This window comes from Gouania willdenowi, chromosome 12 (assembly GCF_900634775.1).
Source record: "Gouania willdenowi chromosome 12, fGouWil2.1, whole genome shotgun sequence".
Lineage (NCBI taxonomy): Eukaryota > Metazoa > Chordata > Actinopteri > Blenniiformes > Gobiesocidae > Gouania > Gouania willdenowi.
Genome location: NC_041055.1, coordinates 1,912,256 through 1,928,677, shown reverse-complemented (window position 1 = coordinate 1,928,677; position 16,422 = coordinate 1,912,256). Strand labels below are relative to the sequence as shown.

At 36.6% G+C, this 16,422-nt stretch overlaps 1 protein-coding gene across 3 annotated transcripts in view; it reads left to right on the top strand.

The window, feature by feature from the left end:
• The window catches only part of ap3b1a (adaptor related protein complex 3 subunit beta 1a), an 81,083-nt gene extending 64,661 nt beyond the window's left edge, over nucleotides 1–16,422 (top strand). For 2 of the 3 annotated variants that reach the window (XM_028463313.1, XM_028463315.1), the window contains exons 26-27: nucleotides 1,804–1,936; nucleotides 16,187–16,422. In XM_028463313.1, the coding sequence (XP_028319114.1) occupies nucleotides 1,804–1,936; nucleotides 16,187–16,340 (287 nt within the window). In that variant the 3' untranslated portion in view covers nucleotides 16,341–16,422. The remainder of the gene's footprint in view (nucleotides 1–1,803; nucleotides 1,937–16,186) is intronic. The other variant, XM_028463314.1, reaches the window with a different exon arrangement.

Below are 16,422 nucleotides of genomic sequence, written 5' to 3'. Positions count from 1 at the left end.
ACTCTTCTCCATTGGATGAATTCACCACTCTCTTTAATTGGCAGGATAGCAACAATAAAAATGACAATCTTACCAAAAATAAACTATCTCTTTAATATGATTCCATCCAAACCCACTGTTTCCTGGTTCAAATCTCTAAGTTCCATTATCAATAAATATTACTGGAAAAATAAAACACCGAGAATCAAACTTACAACCCTGCAAAAACCCGACACAGGGAGGTCTTTTAGCACCAAACTTCCATCAATACTTCATTGCAAATCAATTACATTACATATTTAAATGGATGTGTGGCATCAGGAGCAATCAATACCTGGAATACCTCCAAATCAAATCATCCATTAATGCAAAATATAACACTGCAGACCTAGACCAACATCTCTCACGTCCAACTTCAGAATTTGTTAATATAACCTCTACAAAAAACTCCTTATCAAAAATGTACAAAATAATATCTAAACTAGACAGTACCATAACATTACCAACAACAAAATGGGAAACAGATTTATTGATTCCTCCTGATGCCGACTTCTGGAACCACATCATCCAAAACATCTACTCCATGTCAAAACTGTGTCACTGAACACACCTCACTGGGCAGAAAATGTTTAAAATGAGATTCACTTCAGAAATGTGTAATAACTGCACCCTAAACACACCAGACACCTATACTCACGCCTTCTGGCCCCGCCCACCGCTTCAACAGTTCTGGAATGAGGTCACCAAATCACTCTCCTCTCTAATTGGCTGCCACATCCCCATGTGCCCATCACTCTGTCTACCTGGTGACACATCAACAACAAACTGGAATAAACAACAATAAACTACTCCTCACAGCCCTGACTATCGCCAAGAAAACCATACTCGTTCACTGGAAATCATAGAAAAATACAAAGATCACACACTGTAAAAACTTACTCATAGAACACATCTCACTGGAACTCTCACCTACCACTCAAACCTCAGGAGTAGAGCCCCTCTCTGTTTGGTCCCTCCTCTTTAACTTTTTACAAACATGAAATAACAGCCCTGGAGTTTCTTGGGAACCAGTTCCCTTATCCCTGACTCATCCAAACCAGAAATCCATTTACATAATACAGTAACTCTATTATTATTTTTTGTCTATTAATTCTCATCTCCATGGCTACCACATCATTTTTTACTGTACTGTCTTTATTATATATGATGTATATTCATTCTACCATTGTCCTGTCTTATATGTAATATTTATTTATGCAGCTTGTTATATATATATATATATATATATATATATATATATATATATATATATATATATATATATATATATATATATATATATATATATATATATATATATATAAACAGCTGCCAGACCATTTTTCCAGTGTGTATATAAGAAATATTTTAATAATCATCTTTTACTTAATTATACACTTATTTAATGTTTATTCATTCTTTCGTCTTTGTTAACGTTGTAACATAAGCAATTTCCACTTTAATAAAGGAATTCTGATTCTGATTCTGAAATAAAATGGGTTAAAAGTGACCAAAACTGGTGGAAAAGGTGGTGAAATGAGATTTTAAAAACCACAGAAATTGGTTAAAAGTTGCAAATTAGTGGACAAAAAGAGACGGAAAAAGTAGTAAAAAAGGTTTAAAGTGTCAATATTGGAACAATTAGTTTAAACAATTAGTTTATCTGGCGACCCTCATCGTTTCAGGATGGCGTGATCTTTCCATCCTTTTCTGCTGTGAATATTTTCACTGTATTTACCGTCAAACATCGATGATGACTGACTAACGGTGTGTTCGTGTTCTCAGGGAAACTCATGGGAATGAACGAGACGTCGGCGACGCTCAGCGTGTCCACGGCCATTAGCTCCGCCCACGCCGTCAGTAATCAGGTGCTGTCTGTGGCCAATGTGGGCGTGGTCTCCTCCGGCAGTGTCAGCAGGTGAGAAGACACGCGACAACAAATCAAAAACCAGCGCTCACTCAGGAAGAGGAAGCTGTGAAATACATACATCATGACGACAAAAAAGTGTTAAAATGAATCAATTCTAGCAAAAAATTGAGGGACTTAAAGGGGACATATCATGCTTTTAAATCCTTCCTTTTTTACATATAAATCATACAGTTGTGGTCTATATAAATTGGAACTGCACTGCTTGGGTCTGAATTCCTCATTATTATAGCTCCACCCCTTTTCTACCCTTTTCTGATGTGCTTCTGAGAGCAACTCGTTTTGGTGCTGTCTCTTTAAATGCTAATGAGACACTTCATACCCCGCCCCCTCTCCAGGTTGCAGAGGTGACACTCGGTTCAACTCCACCCTGTTCGGCCATTTTTGTAGTTTGATAGAAGAGATACAATTATTTAGCGGCTCAGAAACTTTTTATTCACACGTCAACAACGTTAGACTTGTCCATCCAGCCTTACATGTTCCAGCCAGAGTCGGACCCAGCGGAGCGAGATGAAAATGAAGATGATGAACCTGCAGAACCCTAACAAGTGAGCTAACATAAGCACCGAGCTAACGCTAGCGCCAAGCTAACGTCACAAAATGCATGAGACAAAAACGTCAAAATGAAATGACTAATGAAAACTTTAGACTAAAATTAAATCACGTAGGCCATATCATCAAGGATCTAAAACGAGCACACAGCGCTAACATATGAAGACGGTGCAACTGCTAATGCTAACAAAACGATGACAGGGATGTCTTATCATCACACTTTTTAGCGTTATTTACAGCTTACCGAAGTGCTCTGTTCATCGTCTCAGAAGCAGTCATCATTGAAGTGCTTCACACACATAAAAATGACCTTACCCACAGATGTGGTACATTTCTATAAAAAATAAAACTCAACCAGGCACTTTGAAAAGGTTCTGATGCTGGGAGACCTTGTAATGAAGCGTGTGGGTTACTACATCCAACAACCCAACATTTTGATTTATCCTCTCAGCATCCTGGAGCTTGGACTACAAAATAAAAGCGAGAAATAATAATTTGGCAGATTGCTCGAAGTGTTGGGCCTGGAGTCGATGTCTTAATTTGGCAGTTCGGCTGCAAATACTGTGACGTTATTGTTCAAAAAACGTAATAGAGAATCTAAAAATCGAAACAGATTGAAAAATATGAGCAAAACAGAATATAAAGATATCAACGGAGCATCTGAAGAGACTAATTTGAACTTTTCTGTGCTTCTAAAGAATCTAAATATACAACAAAATGCATTTAAGGGCTAAAAAAGTGGATTTAACATGATTTGTCCCCTTTAACATTCAGTAATACATAATGTCAGTTATAATATTATTTATTCATTTTTCTATTTTAATTAGATTTATAGGTCATAATAAATGTTTATTTTTATTACTTGGTATTATGTAAAATATATTAATCATTTAAATCATTTTTATATAGAAATAATGAATAAATATTTATAAATGAAGTGAATTCTCTATATATGTTATACAGAAATATTAATTACATATTTATTTAGTATTTATTATATATTTAATAATATATTCTATTTGAATTAGATTTAAAAGTAATAGTAAATGTTTATTTTTATTATTTAGTTTTATGTTATAAATATAATCCATTTAAATTCTTTTATGTAGAAATAATTAATAAATGTAATATCTAATATTTATTTATGAATATTAGTTATATATGTTATACAGAAATATTGAATACATATTACTTATTAATTTTGTATTTATTATATGTTTAATAATATATATTTTTAATTATATTAGACTTATAAATATATTATTTATTACATTTTTATTGATTACTATTATGTATGTCATATATCTTATACAGAAATATTAAATACAAATTAAATATTGTTTAGTGTTTGATAATATCTTCCATCTATTTTAATTATCAGATTTATAAGTAAGTAAATTATTTATTACATGTTTGTTTTTATTAAGTTTACTTTTATTTAATATATTATATATTTAAATAATTTTTGTATGCATTTATAAATATTAATTATCTATTTATATTATACAGAATATGTACCTACTTATTGTGACGTGTGTTATGATGTTTAGATGAAATTGTGAGAGTTAAAGATCTTGGTTTTGGGTGATGTTTGTGACATAGAACATGTTATTATGGTGGCAGTGAGAGGCCACGCCCACACACGGTAGGAGCTGAGGAGAATGATGGCGTGAAGTCTTTATTTTTTCTGAATGAACTGCGTGCTGATTGGACGCTGGCCTCCCATTGATTTCCACTCACTCCGTCAACGCTCTGCGCCCTCGTGCCAACGTCTCGTCGTGACTTCCTGCTGTCGCTTATTTATGCACCGACATCACCTCCTCCTCCGATCTATAAAGAACCGATGTTGGGCGTTAGAATCTCTGTGGAGACGAGGCGACAGGGGGAGGAAGTAGAGAGAGGAAGAGGAGGAAGTAGAGGGAGGAAGAGGAGGCAGCGACAGATGGAGCAGCTGTAATTATCCGTCAGGTGTTCAGGTGTGCGTGACAGAGGAGGAAGCTCATTAGCACACTATGTGTTCACCAATTACACAGGCACGCGTCTCAGGGCAACATCTGCACACATCTGCACAGCTGCAGACTGGAGCCGACACACACACACACACACACACACACACACGCACCACACACACACCTCAAACCTCACTTTTGGATGATCAGTCCATGACTGAAATCATTTCTATTCCTAACAACGATATTAACATCACCAGGCCTCACATTTTCTATTTAGAAATGTCACAAATTCCCTTTCAGGAATTACACATTTCTGCATCACGTTTAGTTAACAAGTTTGGATGAACTACAGCAGGGCCCGCGGAACGTCTCTGCACCGAATATTATGCACCACGTTCCCAATAATTCCATCAAATACCCCCTGGTACCCCTGTGGCACATACGGAGTAATGGGCCCCATTCATATATTGGTTTGTCTCAATGATTCGGTACCACCAACTGTTTTGGTGGTACCGAAACAAATAAGAAAACGACTTTAATGAAAATATCCGAAAAAAAGAGTCCCCTTATTAAATAGTTTGAGGCATAATCATAATCTACGTTGAATTACCTATGAAACGATATATCACACAACTATGTTCCCATGAATTTGGAAATTACCAGAAATTGGGGGTGGGTCCCCGGGGCCCCATTTCAAAAAAAGAGCTCAGAGCGTCTCATCATATTCATTCATAGAGTATTCATACCAAACTGCATTCTGATCTAACGAGAACTAACGGAGGATTTGTCATTTGAAAAATGGGGCCCCCTGGCGCCCCCGTGACATTTACGGGGCAATGGGCCCCTTTTATATATTGGTATGGACCAATTATTTGGTACCACCAACTGTTGCAATATTTGACAAGCAAATAAATGAGAAATAGACTTTTGTTTTTTTTTTCTTTCGGGGCCCCCCCCGGGCCCCAAATCAAAAATCGGGCTCCGAGCATTGATGCGTACACATCCATAGATTATAGCTACCGAGATCTGGATTAGAACATGAATGAAATGAAAATGTAACCGTCAGTCTTAGAATAAAATAGAATCATTTTATTGTCATTGCACACGCTCAATGAAATTCCACATGCCCCTCCCACAACTTTCATCTACACTTCAAAGCCAAACTGACACAATCATCATGAAAACAACAAGGTACGATAAAAGTCTGTCAGAATAAGAAGTTCATCATTATAAAAGTGCATGGTATAAAGCAGAGGTAGGTCATTTTTGTCACAGTGTGGCCACAAAAATGTTTGTTTGATCAAAGGGTCACATGATCAACATTTATGTCAGTATTTAGAATAATGACCAATCTGAGGGTTAACGCAGGAAATAAAATAGAGTTTTTATAGTAATTTAGTGTGTTTTTCTGTCATTCTGTGTATGTTCGTTGTTGTCTTGCTCATTATGAGGCATTTTATGCATTTCTGTTGTCTTTATATTCATTTTGCTTCTTTGTACTGTAAGTTTGCAGAGTCATTTTTCATGTTTTTCTTGTCTTTTAGTGTACTTTTGTTGTCATTTTTTTGTAATTTTGTATATTTTTCGGAGTAATTTTGTGCATTACTATTGTTGTTTTGTTCATTTTTGTTGTAGTTTTGTGTGTTTTTGGAGTATTTTCTGTGTTTTTCTTTTATCTTTTACTGTATTTTCCTGCAATGTTGTAATTGTATGTGTTTTTTTAATGTATTCTTGCTTTTATTTTGTGTGTTTTTCTGTCATTTTGTATGTTTCCTTTTGGGGCCACCAGTTTCCCATGTCTGGTATAAAGTATTAGAAATGATTTAAAAAGCGACAGTAATTTGCTGGACAGAACTTAGACACAAAAACAAGGAAACACACAAAACACCCCCATACTGAGGAGCAAAGAGCCTCTAACACACGCTGCCACACTTACCAAAAAAAATAAAAAATCTCTTTCTTGGTCCCATACGAGGACGGACATAGCTGGAAATGATAAAAACTATAAAATAAATTTATTCTCAAGCCACTAAATCAGTGTTTTTCAGTATGTATTATGTATGTATACAAAATAACTGATGAGAAATACAAATCTATTTAAAATAAAATGCACTACAAGTACATACAGCTTGTCACTAATCCTGGTCGTACATAAACATGATTAAAAACTAATTCTAGAAGAAAAAAATATCTTTGGAAAATACTTAATAACAAAATGGGGTCACGATCCAAAAAAGGTTGGGAACCACTGCACTAAATACGGTTTAATTTCACTTAATTACACAATATTATTAAAAATGTTATCAGCATTACTGCTGATATTTTGAGTAAAATGTTGTAGTCAGACAAAGGGGGTACTTGGATTCAGAAATAAGAGAAAGGGGGTACTAGAGCCAAAAAAACATTGCTTTACTGGATGTTTAACACCCTGAAATGGTACCAAACATGATAAATTGGGTTAATAGAGTCAAATCAGGGCTTTTCAACCTTGGGCTCGGGACCTCGTGTGGGGTCACCTGAAATGTCTAGTAAATTATTAAAAAAAAAAAAAAAAAAAACTAAATAAATATTATTACAACACAATCTTAAACACCTGTATTCTATTGCTAAATATATATCTAGTTAATAATAATTATTATTATTATTACATGCAACTTGTGACTAATCCTGTTTTATTTGGTTCAGATGAATTACGTAAACAGGAGAGCGACGTTAGCCACAATGCTAACCTTTAGCCACTTGTTTAACAGGAGTAGTCCCATAGAAATGTGTGACATGATCCCAATACATTATTTATGAAACCTTTATTTACCACCAAGCGGAGAATCAGCCTCATTCTTTGCATGAAATCTGGCATAGCTGTGTGATTGTAGAGCTGTGACGTGTCACCAGATAAACTGATCACCAGTTCAGCTAATACACCATCAGCTAAACCTGTCTTTGCAGCAGAGCCGTTTCATATTTAAATGCAGTCATAATCATGTGAACCAACACATTAAAAACACACTTCAGATGAAGCGCTGCATTCAGGTTCAGTCACAAGATAACATGATCACCAGTGGAACCGTTACATGCACTTTCAAAACTACCAATCAACCCGTTTCCCGGTTAAAATGACATGTTAATGTGTGATATTGTCTCAAAACATGCATGTGTGGCATTTCTGTGTCATGTTGGGCCCAATTTTAGCGAATCAGATTGTTTTTTCTGTTTCAGAATGAAAATTCCATTTTACATTCCTGGAAAATCAAAGGCATTATAACGGATAACACACTTATGTTTTATTAACATCTGTTTAATAAAATCCTGTAAATATCCGTAAAAAAAAGCTCCAATCAGTGCTTCGTTTGTCATCGTAAGCTAAACATGCTAACTTTAGCTTCCGCATTCGGTTCTGTTTGATAACTGATCCCTACGTCTAAGATGTAGTACACTGCTGTATCTGCTACTTTATAAAGGCTCAGGCACACACACATGCACACACACACACATACATGCACACACACACACACACACACACACACACACATATACATGCGCACACACACACACATGCACTGTGGGAGAAGGATCGATCCGATCGGATACACCCACTGAGAGCTTATTGTGGAGGTCATTCTTTATTAAGTGTGATGTGTGACCTTCTTTGGGGACGCCGTTCTTTTTATCCCTCCCTGATTTCACCATTAACCCCCACACACACACATACACACACAAGCACACACACTGGTATACACACACGCTGACATACACATGAAGAAAGCTGAAAAAAACAACAGAAAAATTTAGGAGAAATGCCATTAAAACCAAGAAAAAAGACTAGAATTGGCTCCAAACGCACACAAAACCATGACAAATATGCACAGAAATAACAGAAAATTATAGAAAACAACAGGAAAAGACAAAAATGTGCTCCAACATAAAACGACAACAAAAATAGGCAAAATAACAGAAAAATATTTGAAACGACGGCAAATATCCACGAAATGACCTGGAAAACATAGAACATTTCTAAAGAATGCCATTAAACCAATAAAAATACAAAATGGCTCCAAATGTACAAAAAACCACAACAAATGTTTAGAGAAATGAAAGTAATAGACAAAGTGCTCCAAAAATTACAAAACGACAGCAAAATACAAACAGGACCACAAAAAACACACAAACCCTTTGTTTCTTCCTTGGTTAAAGCTCAGATTGGCCATTTATTATAAATTCTGACATGAATGTTGATCATAATAATGTTATTTCTGTGGACCTGCTGTAATTAAAAAAAAAAAAAAAAGAGCCGCGTTGCCAGGTTTGGTTTTTTATACCCAAGTATTCTTTGTATCAGATCGGATCGTCTCACTGCAGAAAATTACTCCAAAAACACACAAAATAACAGAAATATATTTGAAACGACAGTAAATATCCACACATTGACCATTAAAACCAACAAAAAGTCATAAATTGGTTTCAAAAGCACAGACAACACCACAAATGGAAGATAACAGAAATACAAAAACAACCGCAATAGATAAAAATGTGCTCTAGAAACCACCAAACAACAATGAAATACACAGAATTACTGAAAAATCTGCAAAACAACAACAAAAATATTCTTCAGAAACACAAAACGACAACAACAACTAAAGACACACAAACCTTTTCTTGTTTCCTGTGTTAATGCTCAGATTGCTGATTATTCTAAATGACCAATAATCATAATAATCTTATTTCTGTGGCTCCATCTTTGCACCTAGCGCTGTAGAAGCTACGTTGCCAGGTTGGGTGTTTTTTGTGTTTAAAGAAGGCAGTTTTTAGGATAACTTGGTATATTTTTGATGTTTTAGTCCTAAGAATTCTCCGTATCAGACATGTTTGTGTGTGTTTTACTGTGATTGTTGTGATGTCGCGTCCTGCTTCATCCCTCCGTCCACCAGCAGGGGGCAGCACTGCTTCTTTCTGCAGCAGGAGGCTGTTGCTGATGGGGGTGCTGGTGATGGGGGGGTGGTGGGGGGGGTGTGCATGCCACAGAAACACAGAAATTGATTGCTGGAAAGGAGAATGGCAATAAATCAAGCAGGAAAGCAAATGTAGAGCGCGCTGTTGGTGTTTATGTCTAAACAGGCGGAATAGAATAAATGTGCTCTATTTTTCAGTCCGTTTGAAAGCAAATTTGATCGAGTTGTGCATGCATTGCCAATTCGGCTGGTTAGAGGCTAATTTTCACAACAACAACCACAAAATAACAGCAAAAAAAAAAAAAAACCCACTGCGCCGGTTGATTTATCAGCTGTGCTTTCTCTTTCCCTCACACTGCCATTAATTATTGCTTTAGAGACTCTTTTCTTTTCCACCATGTTGAGCTCTGTGCACGTGGGAATTAACGCCGTCAAACGGTGTTTTTCAACCTTGGAGACGTGACCCCCATGTGAACGTGGTGGCCTGAAATGTTTAGTAATTAATTTTATTATTTTTTTTAAATACTGATTAAAATGATGTATTTTTTAACATTTTAGTTATTGTTATTTTTCAAATGAAAACACAACACACCATCATAAACAACTGTATCTTATACTTATAGGGGTGAACCTCTGCAGTAAAGCTTAAAAACATCATTTCCAATAGATAGAATTTAAAAAACCAGATAATTAACGTACAACACATTTTCATACAATAAATAATTTTGAATTAATTAATTATGAAAAATTTAAAACATAAGAAAATGATTATAATAAATGTAAAACACTGAATAAATCACAGTTTATTTTGTCCTGCAGTGACTTGTTTAACATCATTTAACCCAATAGATTAATTCATACTTTATTCACGTCCTGATTGGATGAAAACCTTCAAAGGATCCTACATGTCGTGTGTGTGTGTGTGTGTGTGTGTGTGTGTGTGTGTGTGTGTGTGTGTGTGTGTGTGTGTGTGTGTGTGTGTGTGTGTGTGTGTGTGTGTGTGTGTGTGTGTGTGTGTGTGTGTGTGTGTGTGTGTGTGTGTGTGTGTGTGTGTGTGTGTGTGTGTGTGTGTGTGTGTGTGTGTGTGTGTGTGTGTGGCTCATCACGATCGCGATGAGCCAGGAGAGCGTTTGTCTCGGTCTTTTCAAAATAAAAGCCCGCTTAGTTACAGAGCTGCTTGATTCTTTGCTCTGCTTTCGTCTTCAAACAACTAACACTTAATCATTTGAAAAATAAAACTAGTCTGAAACACTTTGTTACATTGAAATGTGACTCTAAATGTTGTCGACTAAACGAGTCCTTTGAGGGTCATTCTTCACACTTTGGTCTCCAAAAATTCTGATAATTTTACAAATTGTTACAAAATTATTCAATCGTCACACTGTAAATGTTAAGTTTGATCTGATGAATACTTTCTGAGATTTGAACAATGTAGTGAGGGGTGTGTCCTTATTATTCTTCCATGTTCATCTTCCAATATATCAGGAACTCCATCACATAGAAAGGTAAATATGATACAGTAATAAGCTCCACCTACTCTATAGAAATATAGAAATAGATCTGCTATACATCCTATCTGGTGGACATGTCAGCTCCTCTAAATAGTCATAAAGTCAGTCTGTGTTTGGGTCTGGAACATGTTCAGTAAACTACTTATCATATGTCTCAGCTCCCTGTAACGTGATCAGCTTAGAGCTATGAACATAGACTGTTCACATCACTAATGATTAGTCACAGATATGCACTGGTTCTAGACTCACACGCTCTGGAAATATGAACATATACTGTGTTTTTTTTACTATTTTCATTGGTCCATAACTGCATGTGAGAATGTGAGAAAAAAATTGATCTGTTTTAATTCATAGTATAAATGTTATTCTTTATTGGGATAAAAAAAAAAACCATTTTTCTTTCTGCAACTTCTTTATTTTTATTTAGGTTATTTCTATAGAAGCATATCACATTCACTGTTATTTCTGAGTAACTCATTTTTTAGTATTTTTTTCTGGCCTAGATTACGGCGTACGCTGCGCCTCAGCTGCACGCCGTCATTAGCATTTCCTGATGCTATCTTCAGACCATTTTTCAGTTACAATTATGTTTTCAATTACCCATGTTCAATTACAATTTGATTAGCATTTTTTAATTTAATTACAATGTTTTTTGTATCCTTCGAAAGTCTATTACAACTATGTTCTCAATTGCTAAAGTAAAATTATAATATTTCACAATTACTGAGCCTTAATTAAATAACCTAATAAAAGTTAACCTTCCTCTTGTGTTAGCTTTCTGTTAGCATCTCTAATGCTAACTGCTCCTAAATCAGCTGTAAAATACACTAAAAACTATAATCTATCATCTAATTTATTTCCAATCTATTGATGAACTTGTTACACTTCCTAATCAATGAAAATATAGGTTTTAATATTTTAGGAGTGGACATCTGAAACTGTAACATGGTTCCACAGTTTTGCATTAAATTATAATTGACCGTTTTTATAGAATTTTTATGGCTCCCTTACTTAAACAAAAGTAAAAAAGTATGCGCTAATAAATGGACTAAAGTAAAACAAATGTCCCTTCAATAATAACAGGGTTTGTAAACCAGCAATTCCATTTCTTTTATTTTGGTAAATGTAAACAAATTAAATGTGTGGAGAATTTAGCACTCATAATAATAAATACAAACCCAGAGCAGCTAAAACATAAACACGCTTACCATAAACCTGTCTTCTATTTTTTCATAATTTTTTGAGACTGTAGTGCGTGAGACATTTGTTCAAATGAGTCGTGATTCAGTTCAAAGATTCGACTCTTTAACCCGGATCTTTGATTAACCCACTGACTCTTTTCTCAGTGTGGGCGACGTCCTGAGCTCCGTCCTCCGTGTGAGGCTGGATGTTAAGGTGATGGTGGTGGTGCTTCCCATGCCGAGGTGCATTATGGGTAATTGCAGAGCGATGCTTTGCCGCAGCTTCTACAGATCGATGTCAATCCAGCGTCTCTAAGTCCAGGCGTTAGCTTTGCTTTTCTCTCATAACGCTGCAATTAATCCAGCGTGTGGCACGGCGCCAGAATAGCAAGCGCCCGTTTACTCCTGCTTGACCTTAATCTCCCCTTATCTCCCCTTATCTCCCCTTATCTCCCCTTTAAAGAACAAATTGATGGTGTTTAAGGCACACACGCACTCACATTCCCTTTTTCTGCTGCCTTGGTTTACGGACACGAGTTAACAAAAAGCCACGAGAATGCCTGAACGCAGCGTCTCCTGAGTGAGCCTGAACGCAGCGTCTCCTGAGTGCGCCTGAACGCAGCGTCTCCTGAGTGCGCCTGAACGCAGCGTCTCCTGAGTGCGCCTGAACGCAGCGTCTCCTGAGTGCGCCTGAACGCAGCGTCTCCTGGGTGCGCCTGAACGCAGCGTCTCCTGGGTGCGCCTGAACGCAGCGTCTCATGAGTGCGCCTGAACGCATCGTCTCCTGGGTGCGCCTGAACGCAGCGTCTCCTGGGTGCGCCTGAACGCAGCGTCTCCTGGGTGCGCCTGAACGCAGCGTCTCCTGGGTGCGCCTGAACGCAGCGTCTCCTGGGTGCGCCTGAACGCAGCGTCTCCTGGGTGCGCCTGAACGCAGCGTCTCCTGAGTGCGCCTGAACGCAGCCTGGGGGCTGGTGTTAACTGAGAGAGTAAATGATAGATTTATATCCTAAATCCATTAGCAGAGCCACGGGGGGGGGCGCTCCACGCCTCAGGGCGGCTGACAGAGGGAGCTGACTAACACCTGGATGGTTAGCGTTAGTAATAGAAACATGTGCGTGCGTGTGTGATGGAGGGTTATCATTAGTTAGTGACAGAAAAAAAATACAAAGAATTACAACATTGCAGGAAAATATAGTAATAGACGAGAAAAACACACAAAATACTTTAAAAGCACACAAAACTACTACAAAAATTAAAACGACAACATAATTACACAAAAATTACTCCAAAAAATGCTAAATGACACAAATACACAATGACTCCAAAAAACATATTTTTGACAGGAAAAATACACAAAAGGACAGAAATGTACAAAATGCCTCACACTGAGCAAGACAACAAACATACACAGAATGTGAGAAAAACACACTAAATTACTATGAAAACTCTTTGTTCTTTCCTGTATTAATGCTCATTATTCTAATGCTGACGTGAATGTTGATCATGTGACCCTCTGATCAAACAAACACTTTTTTTTTCAGCCCTGCTGTGTTAATAGTTGCCGACCTCTGTCTTAGGGGTTTGCGATGGCACTACAGGGGGAAATGAACAAATAAAATGAGTGTTGGTCCCTCCCCAGACGTGATACGACCATAAATGATAAAAACTAACTAAAATAAATCTATTCATGAACCACTATGTGGGTTTGCCTGACATTTCTGACAAATTGAAATAGCTTTTTGAAATTTTGTAGTTATTCTTTTTTTTTTTTTAATTAAAACAAAACATAATCTTAAACAACTGTATTTCTATACTTTAACTTTGTGAAATATAAATCTAATTCAACTAAAATGCGGTAAAAAAAAAGGTTAGAAACCACTGTATTAAATACTGTTTATTTCACTTATTTACAAAATTAGATTCTTTAAAATGTGTATTATCACTCATTTATTTTATTATTATGATCCATAGATGTTTTTGAATTGTTTTCTAAGTAAAGCTACTGTATATGTTTTATATTACTGCACATTTTCACCATATTTTCCTATAGTTTAATGTGTAGCAAGAGTTTTAATAATGCACAAAACTAAAATCACTTCTGAAGCGTTGAAAAAAAACACAATTATTTACTATATTTATCTTCTTCAATTTCCATTAAGAATTTGTAATCATCTTTAGACATAAAGTTTGTAATAATTTCAAAATAAATTGGCACTCGTCGATAAAGTGCAGCAAAGCTAAAGCTACATTTACCTATTTTTATTTATTTATTTGTTTGTTCATGTGACTGCAGCTCAACTCACCATCATTTCATGGATGTGAAATTAAATATCATTATAAAGTGAGTTAACATTTATTTCTTTTTGTTGTTTATTTTTAAATAGTTATTTTTATTACTTTATTCTGTATTTTATTAATTTCTTTATTTCAGTCATTCTTTGATTCTTATTTACATTTTTATAGATTTATTTTATTTTTCAAGCAGTTGTTTTCATTTATTTAGTTTTTATTGTGGTTGACATTTTTTATTCATTATATTTTATTCTTTCACTTTATTTTGACAGTTGTGTTTACACACGTACCTTTTGCACTACTTTGGTTAGTTTCCTGTTAGCTGTTAGCTTCCTGTTAGCTGTTAGCTTCTTGTTAGCTTCCTGCTGGAGTGTCTAATATTTTAATTAAGACTCTGATTGACTCCCTCTCTTGTGTTGATGGTAATTTAGCCCCTCCCTGGGGACGCCCCCCGCCCCTTTGATGGCCCCTCTCCCCGTCTTTAACTCCTGTGTGCTAATTGGTGAAGGCCTTCTCTTCACGGGGCCGTAGTGTGTGTGTGGGGGGGTCTTTGTTGCCTTGATGGAGCACTAAACGGAGGCAGATGGACGGGTGGCTGGGGTTGGGTGGGGTGGTGGGGGGCTGGGGGTGTCAGGCAGGGTCACACCCTCTGTCTGTGTCTTGTTAGCTCTCAATGGGAAACCATGTGTGCCCGTGAGGCAGAGGCAGTCGCCACGGTAACGGGAGTGGGATTCCTCCCTGTGGACCAGAGAGAGCTGGTGGGACAGAGCAGTGACCCCCCCCCCCCTCATCATAGACACCCAGAGTCCATAAAAAGGCCCTGATGGATCTGAGCTGCTATAATAGACTGTTTAGTCCCCCCCCCCACACACACACACACACACACACACGCACCCCCAACCTGAGGATTTATGGTGGACAAGTGTGGACTGACACTGAGAACAATAACTAAATAAATAAACTGTATTTAAAGACTAAATGGATCAGTTTGAGGTCAAACATGAATGTGTTTAAACTGATCAATAATATACTGATCATATCTGATCAATAAGTGACAGATATTATTCCAGTGTTTCCCAACATTTCCACAGTCCCGTACCCCTTCATACCTTTACCCTGAGCCCACGTACCCCCTCCTCCTCAACACTTATAACATAATGATGTAATGTCATATACAGTGTAGCACTACAGTGTCTCTGAATTTTACCTATGCTGGTGAGGAATAATATATAATAAAAAATGTTTCATAATAATCTGTAAGCACACAGTTATGTCCATTTTTGAAGTAACTTTGCTTCTTTTTATTATAGTTTTGTGTTTTTAGTCATTTTGTTTTATTTTTATTATAGTTTTGTGTTTTTAGTCATTTTGTTTTATTTTTATTATAGTTTTGTGTTTTTAGAGTCATTTTGTTTAATTTTTATTATAGTTTTAGAGTTTTAAGTGTAATTTTGTGCATTTTTATTGTAGTTTTGTGTGATTTAGCCGTCATTTTTTATCTTTATTATAGTTTTATGTGTTTTTATTGTAGTTTTGTGTGTTCTTATTATAGTTTTGTGTCTTTATTTTGGGGGCTACATAAAATTTGATCGTGTGTGTCACTTCTTTGTGAGTTTTATCTGTGAAGTTTGAATAAACCCAGGTGTTCTTGGTCCTGGTCTGCTGTGGACCAACATGTTCTCTGCTCAGGACGTTTACGGTTCTGTGTTTTTTTGAATCGTTTTGTGTATTTTATCATAGTTTTGTGTGTTTTTTCCACACATTACATCTAGCACTGAGCTAACGGAGGCTGTTTCCTGTCCTGCAGGTTTGCAGCTCGTACCGTGAGCAGTGGAGCTCTGGTCCTGGTTTCTCTGGAGCTGAAAGAGTCCAGCTCAGCTTTGCTCACCATCAACACAGAGAAGAGTGTCATGGCCTCCATGTTACTGAGAGACCTCAAACAGGTCCTCACACACGCCTAGAATCACTGTCAGTTTAAAGTCCAACATTTCACTTTTTTACATTCCTGCATCCAAGTGTTTAAGTGCCTTTAGAAAGTCTAAA